The sequence below is a fragment of the Stegostoma tigrinum genome, unplaced genomic scaffold, assembly GCF_030684315.1.
Source record: "Stegostoma tigrinum isolate sSteTig4 unplaced genomic scaffold, sSteTig4.hap1 scaffold_559, whole genome shotgun sequence".
Taxonomy (NCBI): Eukaryota; Metazoa; Chordata; class Chondrichthyes; order Orectolobiformes; family Stegostomatidae; genus Stegostoma; species Stegostoma tigrinum.
Window position 1 is genome coordinate 444 of NW_026728493.1, and position 25,401 is coordinate 25,844.

General features: G+C 49.1%; 2 protein-coding genes across 3 annotated transcripts in view; one reads left to right on the forward strand and one right to left on the reverse strand.

The window, feature by feature from the left end:
* On the reverse strand, window positions 1–13,506 carry LOC132208873 (twinkle mtDNA helicase-like; the record flags this gene model as incomplete). The annotated part of the gene is made up of 4 exons (XM_059644186.1): window positions 12,858–13,506; window positions 7,790–9,109; window positions 2,849–3,089; window positions 1–108 (listed from the first exon to the last, which is right to left on the reverse strand). Coding segments are annotated over exons 2-4 (1,664 nt in total), but the record flags the coding sequence as incomplete, so codon positions are not given.
* LOC125461840 (large ribosomal subunit protein mL43) overlaps window positions 12,030–25,401 on the forward strand; it is a 25,440-nt gene continuing 12,068 nt past the window's right edge. Inside the window, exons 1-3 of one of the 2 annotated variants that reach the window (XM_048551110.2) lie at window positions 12,030–12,123; window positions 13,498–13,746; window positions 16,202–16,308. In XM_048551110.2, coding sequence (XP_048407067.1) covers window positions 13,616–13,746; window positions 16,202–16,308 — 238 coding nt within the window. In that variant the 5' untranslated portion in view covers window positions 12,030–12,123; window positions 13,498–13,615. Of the gene's footprint in view, window positions 12,124–12,980; window positions 13,747–16,201; window positions 16,309–25,401 lie in introns of those variants that run through there. The other variant, XM_048551111.2, reaches the window with a different exon arrangement.

The following is a 25,401-nucleotide window of genomic DNA, read 5'->3' on the forward strand; positions in this document are numbered from 1 at the left end:
TTGTCAATGGTGAAGTGTTCCTGTCCCATCATGAACTGCAGGTTGTCTATAATGACGTGGCTGATGTCATACATGTAAACCGCATGTTGCATTGTGTCGATAACTGACCTGCATTACAAACAGAGATGGTGTTAGATTCACCCAGGTTATAAAACACTACACTGCTTTCAATCACAGGCCAGAGCACAAATAAAAAACACCTTGCAAACACGAGAATTCCAAGAGGCTCAACAAAGTCAGACCCTTTCAGTGTTGTCAACAGTGTGGAGCTGTCCTTTCCAACACTGCGTCTGTTCCCTTGTTCCACCATTGATATGTGTGGGCAGACTGGATTTGAACAGGCACAATGGGCTTTTGTGCTCCTGAGATGCTGCTTGGCCTGCTGTGTTCATCCAGCTCCACACTTAGTTATCTCAGATTCTCCAACATCTGCAGTTCCCATTACCTCTGATACAAAGGGCTGAATGGTCTCTTTCTGTGCTTTAACAATCCTGTGACTAAGAGAAGCTGGGATTGTTCTCCTCAGACCACAGAACGTCAAGGATAGATTTGATTGCAGTCTTGAGAGTCATGAAGTCACAAAGTGTGCAACACGGAAACAGACCCTTCGGCCTAACCTGTCCATGCTAACCAGATATCCCAAATTAATCTAGTCCCATTTGCCAGCATTTGGTCCATATCCCCCTAAACCCTTCCCATTCCTATACCCATCCAGATGCCTTTTAAATGTTGTCACTGTACCAATCCCCACCACTTCCTCTGGCAGCTCATTCCATACACGCACCACCGTCTGTGAAAACGTTGCCCATCAGATCCCTGTTAAATCTTTCCCCTCTCACCTTAAACTTACGCCCTCTAGTTTTGGACCCCCATACCCTGGGGGAAAGGCCTTGGCTATCTGTCCTATCCATGCCCCTCACAAACTTTAGAAGGTCACCCCTCAGCCTCCGATGCTCTTGAATCCTCATGGATTAAGTCGTACTAAATTGTACACTTGCCGTACCAAGGTTATAGGTCATGTCCTGGAGAAGGGCTGAACAGTGAGGTGGCTGTTTATGACAGCAGCAGTCTGGACCGGCCGAAGGACCTTCCTCTGTGCTGTACTGTGGCAGTAAAGCAGTGCCAACAACGGAAGGTCAGGGGCAGAAGGCGAGGGAACACAAAAAGAAATCTTTATCAAGCTGAGATGTGGAACGTGTTGGAGAATCAACTAAATTCTGGAAGGGAAGGCATTTGCAGGACTAGCTGTGGGAAGATGGAACGGGGCCAACTTGATGGATTTCTGAAAGTGTCAGCCCAGCCTCCACCCCATCCCCGCTCCCTTCTATGAGCTGATAACCCAATCAATTATCCCCGAGCAGCCGTGACTGTGCCTAGGAAAAGGGGCAATCCCCTGAAATCTCAGCGACAGGATTACAATGCGTTGATGCTACTCAACAGCTGGTCCACGGGTCAAACTGATATGTAAATTGGAAAAGCAATGCTTCTTCCCACCCAGTGGCAGGACATGGTTACTGGTGATGGTATAAACTAGGGAGCTAGTCTCCAAATCTGTGGAGAGAACTAGTTAAAGAAATTACAGTTCTGTTAAATCAGGAGCAACAGTCAGGACGGCTGCAAGACAGAAGACGAGAAAGGACTCAATAAAACAGGGGGCCAAAGAATGATTATTCAAGTACAATCTGCATTGTTCTAATGTGTATCTGCTTCTCAAGTGTGCAAAGATGGTCATATTCTCTATCCTTCATTGCCTGGTGTAGAATCTTCATAGAATCACTACAGCGTGGACACAGTCCATTCAGCCCATCAAGTCCCTATTGACCCACCCTCTACCCTATCCCTGTAACCCTGCATTTCCCATGGCTATGTGCCAACTCAACACTGCTGCCTCACGGCGCCAGGCTCGATTCCATTCTCGGGTGACTATCTCTGTGTCAGAGTCTGCACATTCTCCCCGTGCCTGTGTGGGTTTCCTCCGGGTGCTCTGGTTTCCTCCCACAGTCTAAAGATGCGCAGGTTAGGGTGGGGTGACCGTGCTAAATTGTCCCACAGCATCCAGGGATGTGCAAGTTAGGGTGGACTAACTGGGGAATGCAGGAGTCACAGGGATAGGGTAGGGGGAAAGAGTCTGGGTGGAATGCTGTTCAGAGGTTTGGTGTGGACTTGATGGGCTGAATGGCCTGTTTCCAGCACTGTAGAGACTCTAAGTTCAATGCCCTGAAGTGGATCTCTCTATCTATTTCCCCCGTCCCCCACTGCCTCTCCCACCCCTCTCATTCTGGTAATGAGCGGAGAGTCAGCGATGGATTCTGTCCTGACACACAAGCGCGGGTACTTCCCACAGCAGCTTGGCCACCAGGAAAGGCTCACAAACAGGAGGCAAAGACCCGGCGCTCTCACTCACAACTCTCACCTTACCGCCATGTGCCAGCCTGCAGGCCGGGGCTGTGCCAGAGGCAATTAAGGTGCGGGTTCTGTCAAAAGGAAACAAGGTTAACGTACTCAAAGTGAGAGTGACTGTCCTCAGAGTTTCAGTACTGGTGCTACAACCCTCCAGGACCTGTGTACCATCCTAATACTGGCCTCTCGCACAGTTCTGCTCCTGATCTCTCCACTGCGCAGCCACCTAGGCCTCAGGCTCTAGAACTCCCTCCCTGACCCTCTCCACCTCTCCTCATCGGGGTCACTCCCTGGACATTCTTCCCTCCTGCACTGAAAGTCACACAGTGCAGGAGGGGCTCTTCGGCCCATCAGGTCTGCGCCAACCTATTGGCTTCCTACCCTTGGGAGGACTAACTGTGTGAAAAACACAAAGTGGCCACTGAGTCACCCCGGCCAAATACTTTACTTGATGCTGTGTTGGCCATGAAACGTCATGAAGTACAGCGGCAGGTTCTCGAACTTGTCCGCCCACTCGTCGTACTTCTCCAGCTGATCGTCCAGGCGCTGCATCGCAAACTGAGTCAGCATAATCTTGGCCAGACGCACATTGTTGATCTCAAAGCTTCCCCACAGGGTGTTCACACCTTGGATACAGAGGTCCAGGGCATACTCACTGATGAAGGTGGTCTTCCCACTGCCTGTAGACCCTATTGACAAGACAGAGTTGGGCGTTTATGATATGCCAGCTCCCAGTTTGGTTGCCCTGGGTTACCCAGTCCCTATCAAACACAACCACTACAGAGAAACACAGTATGCCTTTGATGTCAAATGTCATTGTGAACCTGAGTCTTAAAAAGCCATGAGTTATGGGGAGGCGCTGGCCCAGTGGTTTTAATCGCTGGGCTGTTAATCCAGAGACCCAGGTCATGTTCTGGAGACCTGGTTTCGAATCCGGCCCACGGCATTTTGTGAATTCAATTTTTTTTAAATATCTGGAATTGAGAATCTAATGATTAACTTGAATCCATTGCCAATTGTCAGGAATAACCCATCTGGTTCACTAATGTCCTTTAAGGAAGGAAACTGCCATCCTTACCTGGTCTGGCCTACATGTGACTCCAGACCCACAGCGACGTGGTTGACTCACAACTGCCCTCTGGGCCATTACAGATGGGCAATAAATGCTGCCTAGCCGGCGACACCCACATCATGTACTAAGGTAAAGACAATGTTGTCATAGAGGACAATAGGGCTGCTCTCTCATCAGACAGGGACATTGGGTGATGGTTTAATTTGAGGGTCACTACGTCCCAGACAAGAGGAGAGGTTGAGAGGGAGACCCCCTTCAGGGCAACCTCTGCTGGTTGTGGGAATTGAACACACACTGCTGGTACCAGTCTGTTTCTGAAAACAGGTGCCCAGATAAACTGAGCTAACCTACCCCATTACACACCCCAAGATCTCAGTACCAAACTAAAACATGGACTTATCTAGTTGCTCTCCCCCACCCTTTGCGAACATTCACTGGGATCGTTGACCAAACTAACTGTGAAAACTGAAACTGCTGGAAAATCTCAGCAGGTCAGTTCTGAGGAAGGGTCAACAGACCTCAAATATTAATTCTGATTTCTCTGCACAGATGCTGCCAGGCTTAGTCATAGTTTTACAGCATAGAGACAGATCCTTCAGTCCAGCTCATCCTTCCCGGCCAAGTTACCCAAACTAAACTAGTCCCATTTGCCTGTGTTTGGCCTATATCCCTCTAACCTCTCTCCTATTCAATTACCGAGAGTCACATAACATGGAAACAGGCCCTATGATTCAACTCATCCAAGCCAACCAGACATCCAAATCCGACTGAGTCCTATTTGCCAGCATTTGGCCCATATCCGTCTGAACTCTTCCTATTCATGCACCCATCCAGATGCCTTTTCAATGCTGTAACTGTACCAGCCTCCACCACTTCCTCTGGAAGCTCATTCCATACAATGAAAAAGTTACCCCTTGGACCTTTTTTCAATCTTTCCAAAGTCACCATAAACCTATTCCCTCTAGTTTTGGACTCCCTCACCCCTAGGGTAAAGACCTTGTCTATTCACCCTATCCATGCCCCTCATGATTTTATAAACCTGTATAAGGTCATCCCTCAACCTCTGACGGTCCAGGGAAAATGGTCCCAGCTTATTCAGCCTCTCCCTGTAGCTCAAACCCTACAACCCTGGCACCATCCTTGTAAATCTGTTCTGAGCCCTTTCAAGTTTCACATTTGTTTGCAATATTCTAAGAGGGGCCTCACCAATGTCCCGTACAGCTGCAACATGATGGCCCTACTCCTATACTCGATTACAACCGAAAGAACCGCAGATGCTATAAATCAGGAAGAAAAATAGAAGTTGCTGGAAAAGCTCAGCAGGTCTGGCAGTATCGGTGAAGGAAAAAGCAACATTAATCCCTGCCTCAGGTGGGAAAATGTCAGGTTATACGCAGAAAACAGGGAGGTGGGTGGGGTAGGGAATAGATGACAGAATAGAGCCCAAAGCGAGAGAAAGACAGTTGGACAAAGGAGTTGCTAATGATCAGATTGGGACAGTGAACAGTTGTTCATGGGGACTAACAACAGGGGGTGTGTAATGGCAGGCTGTGTGGTAACAAGGCCTGGTGTGTGGGGTGGGGGAGGGGGATGCAGGGACATGGGAGAGTTTAGGCCCTAAAATTATTGAACTCAATATTATGTGCAGAGGGCTGTAGGGTCCCCAAGTGGAAAATGAGGTGTTGTTCCTTCAGCTTGTGTTGGGCTTCACTGGAACACTGCAGCAAGCCAGAGACAGAGATGTTGGCCTGGGAGCAGGGTGCTGTGTTAAAGTGGCAGGCAACAGGTAGTTCAGGGCCCTTTTTTGTGAGCAGAATGTAGATGTTCTGCGAAGCGGTCACCCAGTCTACGCTTCATTTCCCCAGTGTAGAGGAGACCACATTGTGAGCAGCGAATGCAGTAGACCAGATTCTGGGAAGGGCAGGTGAAGTGTTGCTTCACCTGGAAGGTATGTTTGGATCTTTGGATTCTGGGGAGGGAGGAGGTAAATGGGCAGGTGTCGTACCTTCACCAGTTCCAGCGGAAGGTGCCATATGGCTATGGGGAGGTGTTGGGGGTGAAGGAAGTGTGGGCTACATCCTAGAGTTCTGAGGGAGGTGGCTGAGGAAATAGCGGAGGCTTTGGTTGTGATCTTTCAAAAGTCACTGGAGTCAGGGAAAGTCCCAGATGATTGGAAAATTGCTGTTGTAACCCCCCTGTTTAAGAAAGGATCAAGGCAAAAGATGGAAAATTATAGGCCGATTAGCCTAACCTCGGTAGTTGGTAAAATTCTAGAATCCATTGTCAAGGATGAGATTTCTAAATTCCTGGAAGTGCAGGGTCAGATTAGAACAAGTCTGCATGGATTTAGTAAGGGGGGGTTGTGCCTGACAAACCTGTTAGAATTCTTTGAAGAGGTAACAAGTATGTTGGATCAGGGAAACCCAGTAGATGTTATCTATCTAGACTTCTAAAAGGCCTTTGATACAGTGCCTCACGGGAGGCTGCTGAGCAAGGTGGGGGCCCATGGTGTTCAAGGTGAGCTACTGGCTTGGATTGAGGATTGGCTGTCTGACAAGACAGAGAGTTGGGATAAAAGGCTCTTTTTCAGAATGGCAACCGGTGACAAGTGGTGTCCCACAGGGTTCAGTGTTGGGGGTGCAGCTGTTCACCTTATATATTAATGATCTGGATGAAGGGATTGGGGGCATTCTGGCGAAATTTGCCGATGATACAAACATAGGTGGACAGGCAGGTAGTACTGAGGTGGTGGGGAGGCTGCAGAAACATTTAGACAGTTTAGGAGAGTGGTCCAGGAAATGGCTGATGAAATTAAATGTGAACAAATGCGAGGTTTTGCACTTTGGAAAAAAGAATACAGGCATGGACCATTTTCTAAACGGTGAGAAAATTCGCAAAGCAGAAGCACAAAGGGATCTGGGAGCGTTGGTCCAGGATCCTCTAAACGTTAACTTGCAGGTGGAGTCCGTAATTAAGAAAGCGAATGTAATGTTGCCGTTTATCTCAAGAGGGTTGGAATATAAAAGCAGTGATGTGCTTCTGAGGCTTTATAAAGCTCTAGTTAGGCCCCATTTAGAACACTGTCCCCAATTTTGGGCCCCACACCTCAGGAAGGACATACCAGCCCTGGAGCGTGTCCAGCGGAAATTCACACAGAATTTTACGGCGATTTACACGGATGATCCCTGGAATGGTAGTTTTAACGTATGATGAATGGCTAAGGATCCTGGGATTGTACTCATTAGAGTTTAGGAGGTTGAGGGGAGATCTAATAGAAACTTACAAGATAATGTATGGTTTAGAAGGGGTGGACGCTAGGAAGTTGTTTCCTTTAGGCGGGGAGACTAGCACCCATGGGCACAGCCTTAAAATTAGAGGGGGAAATTTAAAACTGAAATGAGATGACACTTCTTCAGCCAGAGAGTGGTGGGCTTGGAGAATTCATTGCCGCAGAGTGCAGTGGAGGCCGGGACATTGGATGCTTTCAAGGCAGAGATCAACAAATTCTTGATCTCAGAAGGAATCAAGGGCTACGGGGAGAGTGCAGGGAAGTGGAGTTGAAATGCCCATTAGCCATGATTTAAATGGCGGAGTGGACTTGATGGGCCAAATGGCCTTACTTCCACTCCTATGTCTTATGGTCTTATGGACCAGAGTGTTCCGCAGGGAATGGTCCCTGTGGAAGGTGGACAAGAGAGGGGAGGGGAGTACGTGTCTGGTGCTGGCATCTCGCTGAAGGTAGTGGAAATGGCATCTGATGATCTTCTGGATGTGGATGGTGGTGGGATGGTAGGTAACCTTCAACAGAGTCTAACCCATCTACTGCACTTCTGCCCGCATCCCCTGTCTTCTCTCCCGCAACAGCGATAGGGTTCTCCTCATCCTTACCTACCATTCCACCACCATCGACAATACACAGACTAATAAAGGCAAGCGTACCAAACACCTTCTTCACTACTCCTACCTGTGACTCCACTTTCAAGGAACTACGAACCTGCCCTCCAAGGTCTCTTTGCTCAGCAACACTCCCCAGGACCTCACCATTAAGTGTATAAGTCCTGCCCTGATTTGCCTTTCCAAAACGTAGCACCTCACATCTATCTAAATTAAACTCAATCTACCCCTTCTTGGCCCATTGGCCCATCTGATCAAAATCCCTTTGCATTCTGAGGTAGCCTCCATCGCTGTCTTCTACACCTCCAATTTTGGAACAGTGGCTTTCTTTTTGTACGTTGCTGACCTGCAGTGGTTTTCCAGCAATTTCTGCTTTTGTTTCAGATCCCCCAGTGTCCCTACTCCCTTCAGTGTTATCTTTACCTGTGAAAACCGTCAGCTCCCCTTTGCGATGGCCTTTGAGGAGTTTGTTGAGGTCAGGAAAGCGCTGCCACTTGATACCGGAGACCTGCTCAACGTTGGCCAACTCTCCAAAGACCTCGTCCCTGAGCTGACGGAAGGAGATGATGGACTTGTGGCTGGCCGCCATGGCGCTCTTCACAATCTTGCCCAGGTGGAGACCAGCCCCCAGAGCCTCGAGAGGGCAGGGCTGCTGCTCGCTGGGCCGCACCAGGTAGCACCGCTTGACGTTGAGCTTCCGGGCGAAGATCTTGGAGGCCTCCCAGGCCCGGAGGTCGCTGCCCAACCACAGGGTGATCCTCTTGAACTGCTCAAGGTATGGCAGGAGCACAGGCGGCAGGCAAGTGACCCCGCGGGGCAAGGAGATGCAGGGAAGACCGGTGGAACAGCTGACCGCCAGGCAATCAGTCTCTCTGGCGGTCAGGACGAGCGCCGTATCCTTCCTGGACAGGACATGGAGGCCAAAGAGGTTGTTGTAACGGCCTGCCCGGGGTAGCGTCATTGCTGTGTAGTTTAGTCGTTCACCATCTCGCTTGGCAGAGAGCAGCTTCAGGCCTTTCAGGCCCGAGTCTCTGCCTCCGAACCAGGGGAACACTAGACTCCCAGAGGCCTGGCAATACCTGACGCTCAGCTTCCCCAGGGTGGCCTCGGGAACCTTCTCGATCCCGAACACGGCCTTGACCGACTGCACCACATCCCGGGGCAGGTCTGGCAAGGCCACTGCCCCGTCCCAGATCCTCCGGGCTTCGCTCAGCTCAGCCTCCCACTCGCTCAGCTCCCAGTCGCTCTCCGGCACCTCAAGCCGCACGTTGGGGCCCAAGCTCTGTCGGCCTTCCTTCTGCATCACCTCCAGGCAATCCTGTAAATCCCTCCAGCTGCCCTCCAGCAGGCTCTCCTTGCACACGAACCCTCCTGTTGTCTTGTCGATGAACAGGGAGAAGTTCTCCTTCGCGGTCACTGCGCTCGGCCCAGGTACTGTGCTGGCGAACGGGCTTGGTGCCTGGAGGCAGCTGTAACCGTCGTGGAACGGGACTCCCTTGGCTCGGAGGTACTGCCGGATCTCGGTCACCGTCACCAGAGAGAAAGCAGCCGTGGGCTCGTCTGGGCCTTGGTTCTTGCCCTTCCCACTGCCCCTGGAGCAGAAGGTGAGAGACGGGGGGCTGCCCAGGGGAGAGGGCAGCCTCCAGCCCCTTGGGTGCACCGATGCCCAGCACCCACTCCACCACGACAGGCTCGGCCCCCGAACCGCGACGCGTCCGTGGTGAAACACGCACAGCATGCTCCCTGTGGGCAGAGAAAAGAAACCGAATGAATGACAGCAACAAACTGCATTTCTGTAGCACCCTTCGCACAGTGAGAATGCCTCCCAACCCCAACATCCACCGCAGCCACTTCCCAAAAGGGGATGTAGTCAGACTGGATCCTAACACGAAAGGTGGATGATCTAAAACTTGACTAAGGAAGGTTTTTGTGGGCCAACGAGAGAAATTACTGGTGAAACTCAGCAGACCTGATCCCGCCAGCAGACAGCTGCACAACTGTTCTGATGAAGAGTTACCCAGACCCGGGACATTAATTCCATTTCTCTCTCTCTCCACCGATGTTGCCAGACCCACTGAGCTCCTCCAGTGTCTGTGTCAGACTCCCGATATCTGCAGAATTTGCCATTATTCGAAGATTTTTCAGGAGTTTCTTGAAAGGAGAGAGAGAATCGCACAGCTCAGGGCTTAAAATGTTGACAGCTGGAGGAGAGAGATAATGGGAACTGCAGATGCTGGAGATTCCAAGATAATAAAATGTGAGGCTGGAGGAACCCACTTTGAACCAAATGAAGATCCCAAAGCTGAGATTGCAGATGATTTGAAGAGCATTACAAAGCTCAGGAGGGACGGGGCCAATGGAGGAACAGAATGTGAGCGTGAGAATATCATATTACCCTCTGTCCTTGACCCCACATCGTACACGGAGATAGAACCCCGACCTGTTGGCTCTACAGCTCCAAGCAATTCACACTTCGAGGTGAGGGTTAGTGATCCCCGCTCCCTACAGTAATATCTGCATCATCAGCCTCACTCACGCCTTTCTCAGAACCTCTAAAAACAAAAATTCTGCACTCAGTCTCACCGTTCTCCCACCATCTATAAACTCTGAGTGGCAAAGTATACCATCTACAAGATGTACTGCGGAAATATGTCAAACAGCCCTAGAGAGCGCTTCCCAAACCCAACATCACTTCCATCTAGAAGGACAAAGGGAGCAGATACATGGGAACACCACCCCCAACAAGTTCCCCTCCAGGCCCCTCCCAATCCTGACTTGGAAATATAGCACCGTTCCTTCACTGTCGTAGGGTCAGAATCCTGGAATTCCTTCCTTCAGGGCATCGCGGGTCTACCTACATGGGACTGCAGCGATTCAAGAAGGCAGCTCACCACCACTGCCTCAAGGGGCAACTAGGGACGGGCAGTAAATGCTGGGCCCAGCCAACGATGCCCACATTCTCGGAGTGAATAACAGGTGCCAAGTCACCCTATGCCCCACTAGGCTTACACCATTCTCAAATTCCCCAAGTGATAACCATTCTATCCCTCAGTAACAGAAGCTGCTCATTCCCATCAGGAATGTGCACCTTATGTAATCATAGGATCCCTACAGCATGGAAGCAGGCCATTCAGCCCATCAAACTCACACCGATCCTCTGAAGAGTATCCCACCCAGATTCATGCCCCCATTCCATCCTTTCCATGTGACTCTGCATTTTCCATGGCTAATACCCCCAATTTACATATCCCTGAACACTACAGGCAATTGAGCCTGGCCAATCTACCATAACATTCACATCTTTGGACTGTGGGAGGAAACTGGAGCACCCGGAGGAAACCCACGCAGACAGGGGGAGAATGTGTAAACTCCACACAGTCGCCCGAGGGTGGAATCGAACCTGGATTCCTGGTGCTGCGAGGCAGCTGTGCTAAACACTGAGCCACCGGACTGCCCCATGATGTGTTCTCCTGCTACCAACTTCATGAACCCCCTGATTTAGTTCGACTTTAGGCAAAGAAGCCATTCAGCCCCTCAAGCCTGTACCATGTTTCAATGAGAACACAACTCAATTCTTCTCTTCTTGGATAGATTTTGAAACAGAACCACAGACACTGCACGCGTGATAAATGAAAATTAAAGGAGTTTCTTTTACAGATGGCCCTAGTGACCTTTGTTTAGTCCTGGCCAGGACAAGAAGATCCAAGTTCCTCAGAATGACGATAACCAACAACCTGTCCTAGACTGCTCAAGTTGATGTGACAGTCAAGAAGATACAACAAAGCCTCTTCTTCCTCAGGCGGCTCAGGAAATTTGACACGTCTATAACATCCCTCACCAACTTCTACAGATGCCCCACTGGAAGTATACTGTCCAGGTACATAGCAGCCTGGTACAGCAACTGCTCTGCTCAGGACCATAAGAAACTACAGAAGGTGACAAAATGAAGACCTGGATGAACACAGCAGGTCATAAAGCATCAGAGGAGCAGGAAAGCTGACGATTCGGGTCAGGATCCTTCTTCAGACCCGAAACATCAGCCTTCCTGCTCCTCTGATGCTGCTTGGCCTGCTGTGTTCATCCAGCTCCACACCTTGTTATCTCAGATTCTCCAGCGTCTGCAGCTCCTACTATCTCCAAACTACAGAAGGTGGTGCACACAGCTCAGACCATTACGGAAGCCAACCTTCCATCCATAGGCTCCATCTACATGGCTCGCTGCCGTAGAAAGGCCGACAACATCAAAAAAGACCCATCACACCCCGGTAACGATCTCCTACATCCTCTTCCATCAGGCAGAAGATACAGAAGCCTGAACAACACACCAGCAGGTTCAGGAACAGCTTGTTTCCAGCTGCTATCAGCCTGGTGAATGGACTCTAGCATCAAATAATGTAACCTGTACACTGCTGAGTCTTTTTGATCTGTACATCCTTTGCTTGCTGTGAGCTGCCTGTACCACCCGTAAAGATTAGATCAGATTCCCTAGAGTGTGGAAACAGACCCTTCAGCCCAACAAGTCCACACCGCCCATTGGCGCATCCCCCTATACCGCACACACCCCTGAACACTATAGGCAATTTAGCCTGGCCAATCCACTTAACTTTTCACTGTATTTCGGTACACGTGGCACTAAAAGAAAAATCAATCATTGGCTGGGAAGCTCCTGTTGACGATCAGTTTTGCCTCCGAACCACCAGATGGTGGGTTTAAACTCCGATGAAGCACAAGGACTGACATGTTGGTGCAGTACCAGGGTGAGTATAGACTGTCTGAGGTGCATGTGGGTTCAGGTAGGCGTAAAGACCCAGCTGCAGTGAATGGGAGAGAACCAATCGAGTTAGCCCAAGCCTCCTGGGCAACTTTTATCTCTCAATCAGTAGCCCTTATTTCCACGTTGCTGCTTGTACCCACTTTAACTTGCCGAATTTGCGACGTGACATCAGCCACTGTCCCGACAAAAGCACTCCATTCGCTGTTCGGACTTTGTGTGCGGTGGTCATGTGAGGGGCTATACAAATGCAAGTCAGTCTTTTATCAGAAAAGTGTGCATCAACATTTCTCTGGGTCTTAATAGAAAATGGGAAATAAATGGGAGAATAAAAGTTATTGGCGATGAACTGTGCATCTCAGGTTAAGTCGCCTTCTGTTAAAGCTGGGAACGGAACTGTTTACAGACACGAGGAGATAAACTGTAGGAATAACGTACCTCAAAGACGTTTTCCATCAACCGAGCCCTAAACTGCACCCGAATCGAGGAGGGTACAATATTTTTCCCCTGGGATATTTTAGCATTGCTGTGTGGGAATCTGTAGCAAACCGCTTCTGTGGTTTGCGCGGTATAAATGCAATGGGTCACCTTTACATTGCTTCGCTGTTAAAACAGAGCTGCGCAAGGCGTATGGTCAAATAATTTAAGTAGCCAAAATTTAAAACCGATCACATACGGGGAGGGGAGAGAAGATAGAGGGTTTGTTTGCACACTACCTACCGATCGGGTTATGCAAACGCCGGCGTTATCCCTCCAAATTCGCTCGGCTGCCCTCCCCTGGGGCTTCCACCCGGCGCATGGTAAACTGGCGAAATTGCAGGCACCGGGATCCACCGGTGGCGGCGGCGGCTGCTGCTGCTGGAAGGAATCTGTCACGGAACTCCACGAACCCAAGACAGCGAGGGAGAGATGGAGAGTTTGCATTCAGAGCGGAATGAGCGGCTCCGCGCCCACGTGTAGCAAACGGGGGGCAGTGTAACAAAATATGTAACAACTTGTGTAACAAACTGTGTAACATACAGTGGGCCGCCCGCCTGGCGGCGCGCGCTGCGGAACCCTGGCCCGGGGATTTGGAACGTTGACCCGGGAACTGAGTTACCACGCGCTGCCTGACATTATATCGAAGGGCATCCCTTTGCTTGTCTACGTGTGGAACCCCTACTGCAATTATCTATCCAGCTCTCCCATCCGTTATATTCCCTTCTTGTTGTTTGCAATGTTTAGCACTCCTCACGTCCCACTTTTGTTTTAATTTTGCGTTTTTTTTTAAAAAAAATAAACAAATTGCATCGCAATGCATATTTGCTTTTCCAACGTTACAAGTGCAGTTTTGCTTTTATTCCCTCTCCCGAGTGTGCAGCTTCACTAATGGGCCCATCTGCACCGAAAGGAAGGAAGAGCATTGCTGCCGGAATGGTTTGAGTGGTGCATCAATGTAATTGCTTCCTGTCGCACCGTTGAGAGAGAGGGGGAGAGTCATGACGGCGAGAGGGACTGCTAGCCGTTTTCTGCAGAGTGTCCTGCAGAATGGAGTGGGCAGGTATATCTGCCAGCTGAAGAGAGTCACTCTGGTCTTCAGTAAAGATGCCCCCAGCAGCAGAGGGGTCAGGTTAGTACGAATCTTATCTCATTGCTCTTTCCCAGTTTCCTCTAGTGCCATAGAGTCGTACAACATGGAAACAGACTCTTAGGCCCAACCCGTCCAAGCCAATCCTGAATTAATCCAGCAGGCCAAGCACATCAGAGGAGCACAAAAGCTGACGTTTCGGGCCTAGACCCTTCATCAAAGAAACATCAGCTTTTGTGCACCTAAGATGCTGCTTGGCCTGCTGTGTTCATCCAGCTCCACACTTTGTTATCTCGGATTCTCCAGCATCTGCAGTTCCCATTATCTCTGACCTAAACTAATCCAGTTCCATTTGCCAGCATTTGGCCCATATCTCTCCAAACCCTTCCTATTCATCTACCCATCCAGATGCCTTTTAAATGTAATTGTACCAGCCTCCACCACCTCCTCTGGCAGCTCATTCCATACACACACCACCCTCTGTGTGGAAAAAGTTGCCCCTTAGGTCCCTTTAAAATTTTTACCCTCTCACCTTAAACCTGTGCCCCTCTAGTTTTGGACTCCCCCCTACCCTACAATACAGTGTCAATGCAATATCCTTCTCTTGTCGCTTGTGCCCCATTGTAGGAGTACAGTGAAAGAGAACTTGGTGATTCGTCCTAACAGGCCCCTCATGACCTTATAAACCTCTATCAGGTCACCCCCTCAATCTCTGATGCTGTAAGGAAAATAACCCCAGCTTCATCCAGCGTCTCCTTAGAGGCTCAAAGCCTCTAACCCTGGCAACGTCCTCATAACCCTTACAAGCTTCTAGCCCCTTCTTTCTTTCTCTCTCCCTCCCCCAACTTCTTCCTTCTCTAAAACACTAACCCATTAAATGTAATTTGTCCCCAAGGACAAGCATCAGAATATTCCCCTGACCTTCGAGCAGGAAAGCGTGGGACAGAAAGGGTTGAGATAGGAGATGGCTGCCCTCGATGGGAAGTAATGCTGATGGTTGCATGATATAATGTTCTATAGTGTTTCCCTTTGGGACTGAGGAATGGGAAGGAAGAGTTTCAAACAAAAGCATTCACCAGATATAGGGGTCCCAAGCAAGACTTCTTTGTCATCTTAACTTCTCTGCCCAAGGATAAATATATGGATCATAGTGGAATAGTTTACGTTAGACAGGCTACAGTTTGGCTTCACAGGTCGGCACAACGTCGAGGGCCGAAGGGCCTGTACTGCGCTGTCGTGTTCTATGTTCTAAGGTGTGTGTTATCCAGACCACCATACCTCATGGATAGGGACCTCCTAAGTACTCACACGCAGACATCCGCTCCACAAATGCGCACATCGACCACAAGCTTGCATTTAATTTTTCCACTTTCTTTTCTACATATTACTGGAAGGGAAAAATACCCAATTTGTTTGCACTTTGGGACTTAATTTATGGGAAAGGTGGCTTTTTGCTGAGAGAGATGGTCATCCTTTAATTTTCTGTAGCTACAGGCGATCACAGTTTGTTTTTTTTTCAATTGCATCCCTCCCCATTGAAGTCTATCTATTTGAAGTTTTGCTGACTCTACAGGTGTGGCATTCCTTGGGTTCACACAGGGACTTTTAATTGGGGCGGCCACGGTGGCTCAGTGGTTAGCACTGCAGCCTCACAGCGCCAGAGACTCTGGTTCCATTCCACCCTCGGGCGACTGCCTGTGTGCAGTTTGCACGTTCTCCCCGTGTCTGTGTGGGTTTCCTCCCACAGTCCAAAGATGTGCAGGCTAGGTGGATTGGCCATGCTAAATTGCCCGTAGTGTTCAGGGGTGTGTGGGTTATAGGGGGATAGGTGTGGGTGGGATGCTTCAAGGGGCGGTGTGAACTTGTTGGGCCGAAGGGCCTGTTTCCACACTGTAGGGAGTCTAATCTAATCTAAACAGTGAATTACATTATCGGGCATTCAAAGGAAACGTTATTTAAAAGTTCACTATTTATGTAAGTAATGTAGGGTTTGATTCCAACACCAATACACAATCCAAACAATCATTGCGTACAGGTGAGGCCCTTCAGCCCATTGAGCCTGCACAGACAAAAACTACTGTAAATTGGCACTAGTCCCACTTTCATGCACGAGGCCCATAGCCTTGAATGTTCTAACACTTCAAACGATCATCCAAGTACTTTCTAAAAATTGAGAGATTTCTCACCTCAACTCCACTCCCAGGCTCGCATTCCAGACGCCCTCCACCCTCTGGGTGAAATTCATTTTCCTCAAACCTGAGGATCCTGCCTTACCTTTGGGACAGGTTTGTAACTGAATGACGGACTGGCTGTTGTCCAAGGCCACAGATTTGGAAGGTGCTGCACGGGACCTTTGTGGATGTTACAGTTTGCAGCTGCAAGGTACTGGTGCTGGAGGAAGTGCATGTTTAACATGGTAGATGAATGTATTGATTATTAGCAACAGGGAATGTGTACATCTAATGTATCTCCTTCTAATGCTCCTTGGCCTCCACAGAGAGTTTGTTGAAGAAGGCGTGGTGGACTTTGCGAAGCGGAATCCTGGCATGGTGGTTTATGTCGCCGTGAAACGGTGTAATGTTCCAAAGCTGGTTGGGGAATATCGTAAGTATCAGGAACACTCTTCGCATCCCCGGTTAGAAGTTCTGTCCAGGTAATGGTGCTGGAAAGTCCTGATCACCCCCAGATCTGTCCTGACAACTTCCTGATTAGTCACCAAGCCTCCAGTCATGTGACTATATCTTTTACGTTTCTCTCATAGGACGTGGGGGTCACTGGCTGGGCCCAGCATTCATTGCTCTGTCCCGAGTTGCCCCCTTGAGAAGGTAGGGATGAGCTGCCTTCTTGTTACAGAGATAGTAGGAACTGCCGATGCTGGAGAATCTGAGATAACAAGGTGTAGAGCTGGATGAACACAGCAGGCCCAGCAGCATCGGAGGAGCAGGAAAGCTGACATTTTGGGTCAGGACCCTTCTTGAACCGCTGCAATCCATGTGTAATAGGTTTGCTGACAGTGCCCTCAGGGAGGGAATTCCGGGGTTTTGACTTAGCAACTGTGTAGCAATGGTGATATATTTCCATGTCAAGATGGGGATTGGCTTGGAGGGGAACTTGAAGGGGATAGTGTTCCCGTGTATCTGCTGCCCTTGTCCTTCTAGATGGAAGTGGTTGTGGGTTTGGAAGGTGCTGTCTGAGGATCTTTGGTGAATTGTTGCAGTGCATTTTGTAGATAGTACACACTGCTGCTACTGAGCGTCGGTGGTGGCGGGAGTGGGATGTTTGTGGATGAGGTGCCAATCAAGTGGGGGCTGCTTTGTCCTGGATGGTGTCAAGCTTCTAGAGTGTTGTTGGGGCTGCACCCATCCAGGCAAATGGGGAGTATTCCATCACACTCTTGGCTTGTGCCTTGTAGATGGTGGGACAGGCTTTGGTGTGAGTCAGGAGGTGAGTAACTCGCTGCAGTATTCCCAGCTTGGAAATCCTACCCAAAATTTTGACAGTGAAGCTAACATATCAGTCTCGGTCCCAGCACCAACCTGTGCTTCAAGGCAACGAAACAAACAAGATTTTTCTCCCATGGCCAATTGTGACAACCTAGTTTTAGTGTGACTGTCTCTTGCCAACTCCTCCTCTGTAGAGGATGGGTACTGGCCATGGGTAGATAATGCCCATCTCTATATTCCAGTGTCTCAGTGTATGAAGTCTATTTTAACCATCTGTACCAGCAGGAAGAGTGGGTGGCTGTTTGAAGCACAGAGCTTGAAAATTCAGGGTTGAAGTCTTCCAACAGCTTCCTGCCTGTCCTGGACAGGAAGATCAATTGAGATTCCTGGTCAGTTTTGTGAAGGAGCGAACATTGGAGTCTCTCCCATCATTGGCCCACTGCTACTGCATGCAGGATAGAAGCTTGGTTAGGGTTGCCTTGAGGAGTTCGTTGAATGTATCCATGATAGTTTTCTGGAACAGTATGGAATGGAACTGATGAGAGAGGAAGCTATCCTAGATTTGGCCCTGTGTAATGAGACAGGAATAATTAATGACCTCATAGTTTGGGATCCTCTTGGTAAGGGTGATCACAGTATGGTTGCATTTAGAATTCAGATGGAGAGTGTGAAGATGAAATCCAATACCAGGGCCCTGTGCTTGAACAAGGGAGACTACAATAGAATGAGGAAGGACTCGGCTAAAGCAGACTGGAAACAAAGATTTTATGGTGGGACTGTTGATGAGCAGTGGTGGACTTTCAAAGCAATTTTTCAAAGTGCTCAGCAAAAGTATATTCCAGTGAAAAGGAAGGACTGTAGGAAAAGGGGTAATCTGCTATGGGAGTCTATCAGATTGAAAGAGAAGGCATGCAAAAAAGTGGCCAAAAATAGCATGAAACTAGAAGTTTGGGAAAACTTCAAAGGTCAACAGAAAGCCACAAAAAGAGCTATAAAAAAAAGTAAGATAGTACATGAGAAAAAACTAGCGCAGAATATAAAGACAGATAGCAAAAGTTTCTACACATATATAAAACAAAAAAGTGGCAAAAGTAAACATTGACCCTTTAGAGGATGAGAAGGGGAATTTAGTTATGGGATATGATGAAATGGCCGAGGCATTGAACAGGTATCTTGTATCGGTCTTCACAGAGGAGGACACTGATAACAGGCCAGTAAGTGACAAAGAGACGAAGGTAGGTGAGGACCTGGAAGCAATCATGATTACAGAAGAGGTAGTGTTGGGCAAGCTAATGGAGCTACGGATTGGTAAGTCTCCTGGCCCCGATGGAATGCATCCCAGGATACTAAAAGAGATGGCAGGAGAAATAGCAGGTGCATTGGTGGTAATTTTCCAAAATTCACTGGACTCTGGGGCAGTCCCAGCAGCTTGGAAAACAGCAAATGTGACACCACTGTTTAAAAAGGGAGATAGACAAAAGACGGGGAAGACCGGTTAGCTTAACCAGTGTAGTGGGGAAGATGCTTGAGTCTATTATCAAAGAAGAAATAGCAAGGCATCTCGATAGAAATTGTCCCGTTGGGCAGACGCAGCATGGGTTCATGAAGGGCAGACAATGCTTGACAAATCTGGTGGAAATCTGTGAAGACGTTGTGAGCAAGGTGGACGATGGGGATCCAGTGGATGTGGTGTACCTAGATTTCCGAAAGGCCTTCGATAAGATGCCGCACAAGAGGCTGCTGCATAAGATAAGGATGCATGGCGTTAGGGGTAAAGTATTAGCATAGATAGAGGATCGGTTGACTAACTGGAAGCAAAGAGTGGGGATGAATGAGAGCTATTCTGGCTGGCAATCAGTGACTAGCGGTGTGCCCGAAAACTGAGGCCACAAGTATTTACAATTTATATAAATGTTGGGGACCACGTGTAGGGCATCAGAGTTTACAGATGACACTAAGGTGGGTGGCAGAGCACAGTGTGCAGAGGACTGTGAAACTTTGCAGAGGAACACAGATACATTGAGTGAGTGGGCAAAGATCGGGCAGATGGAAAAAATGTAAATAAATGTGAAATCACACATTTTGGTCGGAGTAATAGTAAAAGGGATTATTACTTGCATGGTAAAAAGTTTCAGCACGCTCCTGTGCAGAGGGACCTGGGTGTCCTTGCCCATGAATCCCAGAAGGTTGGTCTGCAGGTACAAGAAGTAATTAGGAAGGCAAATGGAATTTTGTCCTTCATTGCTAAAGGGATTGAGTTTAAAAGCAGAGAGGTTATATTGCAGCTGTACAAGGTCCGGGTGAGGCCACACCTGGAGTACTGTGCGCAGTTTTGGTCTCCTTACTTGAGGAAGGATGTACTGGCACTGGAATGGGTGCAGAGGAGGTTCCCTAGGTTGATGCTGGAGTTGAGGGGTTGGTTTATGAGGAGAGATTGAGTAGATTGGGATTACATTCTCTGGAATTCAGAAGATTGAGGGGGGATCTTATAGAAACATATAAAATTATGAAGGGAATAGATAAGATAGAAGTAGAGAGGATGTTCCCACTGGCAGGTGATAGCCTCAAGATTAGAGGGAGCAGATTCAGTACTGAATTGAGAATGAACTTCTTCACCCAGAGGGTTGTTAATCTAGGGAATTCCTTGCCCAGTGAAGTAGTTGACGCTACTTCAGTAAACGTTTTTAAAGCTAAGGTAGATTTTTTAAACAATAAAGGAATTAAGGGATACGGTGAAAGTGCGGGCATGTGGATCTGAGTCCACGAAAACATCAGCCATGATTTTATTGAATGGCGGAGCGGGCTTGAAGGGCTGAACAGCCTACTCCTGCCCCGAGGGGTGGGTGTGTGTGTGTGTGTGTTGTAAGAGGACACAAGTTGAAGCTCAGTAACAAGGTGGGCAGCATTTGATGAGCATGAGTAGTAACAGTGAAATGTTTAGATTTAATTAATACATGGACTCAAGTACAGGAGTACAGTACAATGTCACCACACATGCCACCATCTTAAGTACGAACATACCAAGGTACAAAATAGTTGGAGAAACAGCCTAACAGCTTAAGCATTACTTTATAGAATAAGAAGAAAAATGAGGAAAAGTTGATGTTAAAATCTTTCTTAATTTAAACTATAAAAATAAAGGAATAAGTTCAAAGCTCAACAGTCTTTGACTGAAATAACACTCTGCACCAAGATTTCTTTTAGTGGGCCGGCACAGTGGCTCAGTGGTTAGCACTGCAACCTCACAGCGCCAGGGATCTAGGTTCGATTCCACCCTCGGGTGACTGCCTGTTTGGAGTTTGCACATTCTCCCCGTGTCTGCGTGGGTTTCCTCCGCGTGCTCCGGTTTCCTCCCACAGCCCAAAGATGTGTGGGCTAGGTGGATCGGCCACAGAAAATGCAGGGTTACAGGGATAGGGGTGAGGCTGATTGGGATGCTCTTTGGGGGGTCGGTATGGGTTTATTGGGCCAAATGGCCTGTTGCCACACTGTAGGGATTTAATGAATTCTCTGAACTTGCCAGAATTGGAGAATGATTGAAAATAAAAATAAAATTAACAAAACCTTAAAAATGAAATACATAGGTGAAGACAAGATAATTAAGGGAGAATTTTTATTGTTTTGTTTTTAAAACCTAAAGAAAATGAGCATTTTTTAAAAAAGGAAGAGGATTGAAAAGAAAAATCGGAGGGGAACAAGCACAGTTGAAATTTTATCATCCAATCTTTGGTGTCAATGCCAAGTGGGATGAAATGAGGATGGTTTTTTTGTTTCATTTATACACTGAATGATGGCAATCTAGAAAGGACTGCCAGGCCGATCAGGGACAAATTCAGCAGCAAATTCCAGAAGGAACATTGAATTAATACTTACAGAAGGGAAAGCTTTAAGGAATGGTGTGGGGAATTGGAGTAATGCACTGTTCTTTCAATATCAAGGAACTTGGCTCATCTCCTAGACACTGGCTAAAAGAGCAGGCAGAAGTTGGGAACTCTGCGACAAGCAACTCACCTCCTGACCCCCCCCAAAGCCTGTCCACCATCTACAAGGCACAAGTCAGGAGTGTGATGGAATACTCCCCACTTGCCTGGATGAGTGCAGCCCCAACAACACTCAAGAAACATGACACCATCCAGGACAAAGCAGCCGCTTGATTGGCACCACATCCACAAATATTCCACTCCCCCCATCACCGACACTCAGTAGCAGCAGTGTGTACTATCTACAAGATGCACTGCAGAAATTCACCAAAGATCCTCAGACAGCACCTTCCAAACCCTCGACCACTTCCATCTGGAAGGACAAGGGCAGCAGATACACGGGGACGCCACCATATGCAAGCTCCCCTCAGAGCCACTCACCATCCTGACTTGGAAATGTTTTGCTGTTCCTTCAGTGTCGCTGGGTCAGAATCCTGCAATTCCCTCCTGAAGGGCATTGTGGGCCAATAGCAGGTGGACTGCAGCGGTTCAAGATGGCAGCTCACCCCCACCTTCTCAAGGGCCAGCTAGGGTCGGGGCAATAAATGCTGGGCCCAGCCAGTGACGCCCACACCCCACAAAATGAATGAGAAATTTGAATTACTGTCTGTGTCACATTGACTCTATTCCTCCTCCAATCCCGTCCGCATACACACAGTTTATTTCGGCACATCCCCTCGGAGGTCATGCTGGCCTCTCACAGTGGGCCAACACTGATCCCCAAGGGCCAAAGGGCCATAATCCTGGGATGGATATTCCCAATAACCAGGGAAGTCCGAGACCAGGGCTTACAGCCTCGGGCAATGGGGTGGACCATTGAGGACTGAGATGAGGAGCAATGTCTTCACCCAGAGGTGGGGAGCCTGTGGAATTTTCTGTCACCGAATATTTTGCTCACAAACACTTTGAATGTTTGCAGGAAGGAGTTAGGTATAGTTCTTAGGGCTGAAGGGATCAAAAGGCATGGACATGGGACTGAGTTAATGGTCAGCCACGATGCTAAGAAATGGCTTTGCTCCTGTTTCTCAGCCGGATTACCCATCTTGCTGGTTGTTTTGACAGATGGAGAGGGGGTGTAGCGAAACAGTGGGGATTTTGCAATGATTGAATTTGCTGACACCCTCTTCATACGCGTACAGAATGCAAATTCCATCCTGTTATATGTTGAGTATTTCGATTTTTCTCCACCACTGTCATGCAGTCTTTGACCACAAGGTGGCAGCCAAACCCAAAGGTAGTTCAGTGGTAACATTGGAAACAGCCTGTGCATGTTGAAGTAGTGTGACCCACTCAGTCGACTGTGCGGGTTAATCCCCCACACAAGCAGCAGTTGTAAATCCTGCCCCCTACCTTCATCCTGCCCCATTCTCCTCCATTTGCCTTGTTTACCATTAGCTATCAATACCACTTCTCTGGGACTGGCGGGGGGGGGGGGGATGGTTTGCCATGATGTAGATTACAGTTTTAGACCCTGCTGGCTTTCTCTTAAGACTCAGTGCAATGTACCTCCCCCACCCCACTCAATAAAACACCCCCCTTCAGAGCATTTACAATTTAACGGTTAGGTAAGAAATTTACAAGTGGGCATGGACAGTTAGGGTGAACGGGCCAGAGTGTGGCAGATGGGGTTTAATGTGGTAAGTGTGAGATTATCCATTCTGGACGAAGGAACAGAAATATAACTTATCGAAATGGAGAGGAACTTCCGAATTCTTCGGTGCAGAGGGATCTGGGTGTTATTGTGCATTAATCACAGAAAACCAGGGCAGCACGGTGGCTCAGTGGCTAGCACTGCTGCCTCACAGCGCCAGGGACCCGGGTTCGATTCCACCCACAGGTGACTGTCTGTGTGGAGTTTGCACATTCTCCCCGTGTCTGCGTGGGTTTCCTCCGGGTGCTCCGGTTTCCTCCCACAGTCCAAAGATGTGAATGTTACGGTGGATTGGCCAGGCTCAGTTGCCCCGTAGTGCTCAGGGGTGTGTCGGTAGGTGAGTTAGCCAGGGCAGTCAGGGTTATAGGGAAAGGGGGAGTTGGTCTGAGTGAGGTTTTCTCCACAGGGTTGGTGTGGACTCGATGGGCCAAAAGGCCTGCTTTCACCCTGTAGAGATTCTGTGATCCTAGGTACAGCAGGCCGTTGGAATTTTGGGATTTGTTGCAAAAGGAATGGAGTGTAAAAATGGGGAAGTGTTGCTGCAGTTGTGCAAGGCATGAGAGAGACTGCAGCAGGAGTATTTAGTACAGTTCTGGTCCCCTTCCTCGAGGAAGGATAAATTTGCATTGGAAGCAGTTCAGAGGAGGTTCACTAGATAAATCCCAGAGATGACAGGTCTGTTTTAGGAAGAGAGATAGAGGAATTTAAAAGTTTGAGAAGAGATCTAATTGTGGCCTATAACATACTAAAGGGATTGATTGACAACATAGACGTAGTGAGGATGTCTGCTCATGTGGGACAATCTGAGTGAGATTGTAACAAGGAGACGGGTTAGTGCCCTGACAGTGTAACAGGGAGAGACGGGTTGGCTGTGCGACTGTGACAGTGTAACAGGGAGAGACGGGTTGGCTGTGTGACTGTGACAGTGTAACAGGGAGAGACGGGTTGGCTGTGCGACTGACAGTGTAACAGGGAGAGACGGGTTGGCTGTGTGACTGTGACAGTGTAACAGGGAGAGACGGGTTGGCTGTGCGACTGTGACAGTGTAACAGGGAGAGACGGGTTGGCTGTGTGACTGTGACAGTGTAACAGGGAGAGACGGGTTGGCTGTGCGACTGACAGTGTAACAGGGAGAGACGGGTTGGCTGTGTGACTGTGACAGTGTAACAGGGAGAGACGGGTTGGCTGTGCGACTGTGACAGTGTAACAGGGAGAGACGGGTTGGCTGTGCGACTGTGACAGTGTAACAGGGAGAGACGGGTTGGCTGTGCGACTGACAGTGTAACAGGGAGAGACGGGTTGGCTGTGCGACTGACAGTGTAACGGAGAGACGGGTTGGCTGTGCGACTGACAGTGTAACGGAGAGACGGGTTGGCTGTGCGACTGTGACAGTGTAACAGGGAGAGACGGGTTGGCTGTGCGACTGTGACAGTGTAACAGGGAGAGACGGGTTGGCTGTGCAACTGTGACAGTGTAACAGGGAGAGACGGGTTGGCTGTGCGACTGTGACAGTGTAACAGGGAGAGACGGGTTGGCTGTGTGACAGTGTAACAGGGAGAGACGGGTTGGCTGTGCGACTGTGACAGTGTAACAGGGAGAGACGGGTTGGCTGTGCGACTGTGACAGTGTAACAGGGAGAGACGGGTTGGCTGTGCGACTGTGACAGTGTAACAGGGAGAGACGGGTTGGCTGTGCGACTGTGACAGTGTAACAGGGAGAGACGGGTTGGCTGTGCGACTGTGACAGTGTAACAGGGAGAGACGGGTTGGCTGTGCGACTGTGACAGTGTAACAGGGAGAGACGGGTTGGCTGTGTGACAGTGTAACAGGGAGAGACGGGTTGGCTGTGCGACTGTGACAGTGTAACAGGGAGAGACGGGTTGGCTGTGTGACAGTGTAACAGGGAGAGACGGGTTGGCTGTGCGACTGTGACAGTGTAACAGGGAGAGACGGGTTGGCTGTGCGACTGTGACAGTGTAACAGGGAGAGACAGGTTGGCTGTGCGACTGTGACAGTGTAACAGGGAGAGACGGGTTGGCTGTGCGACTGTGACAGTGTAACAGGGAGAGACGGGTTGGCTGTGCGACTGTGACAGTGTAACAGGGAGAGACGGGTTGGCTGTGCAACTGTGACAGTGTAACAGGGAGAGACGGGTTGGCTGTGCGACTGTGACAGTGTAACAGGGAGAGACGGGTTGGCTGTGCAACTGTGACAGTGTAACAGGGAGAGACGGGTTGGCTGTGCGACTGTGACAGTGTAACAGGGAGAGACGGGTTGGCTGTGTGACAGTGTAACAGGGAGAGACGGGTTGGCTGTGCGACTGTGACAGTGTAACAGGGAGAGACGGGTTGGCTGTGCGACTGTGACAGTGTAACAGGGAGAGACGGGTTGGCTGTGCGACTGTGACAGTGTAACAGGGAGAGACGGGTTGGCTGTGCGACTGTGACAGTGTAACAGGGAGAGACGGGTTGGCTGTGCGACTGTGACAGTGTAACAGGGAGAGACGGGTTGGCTGTGCGACTGTGACAGTGTAACAGGGAGAGACGGGTTGGCTGTGTGACAGTGTAACAGGGAGAGACGGGTTGGCTGTGCGACTGTGACAGTGTAACAGGGAGAGACGGGTT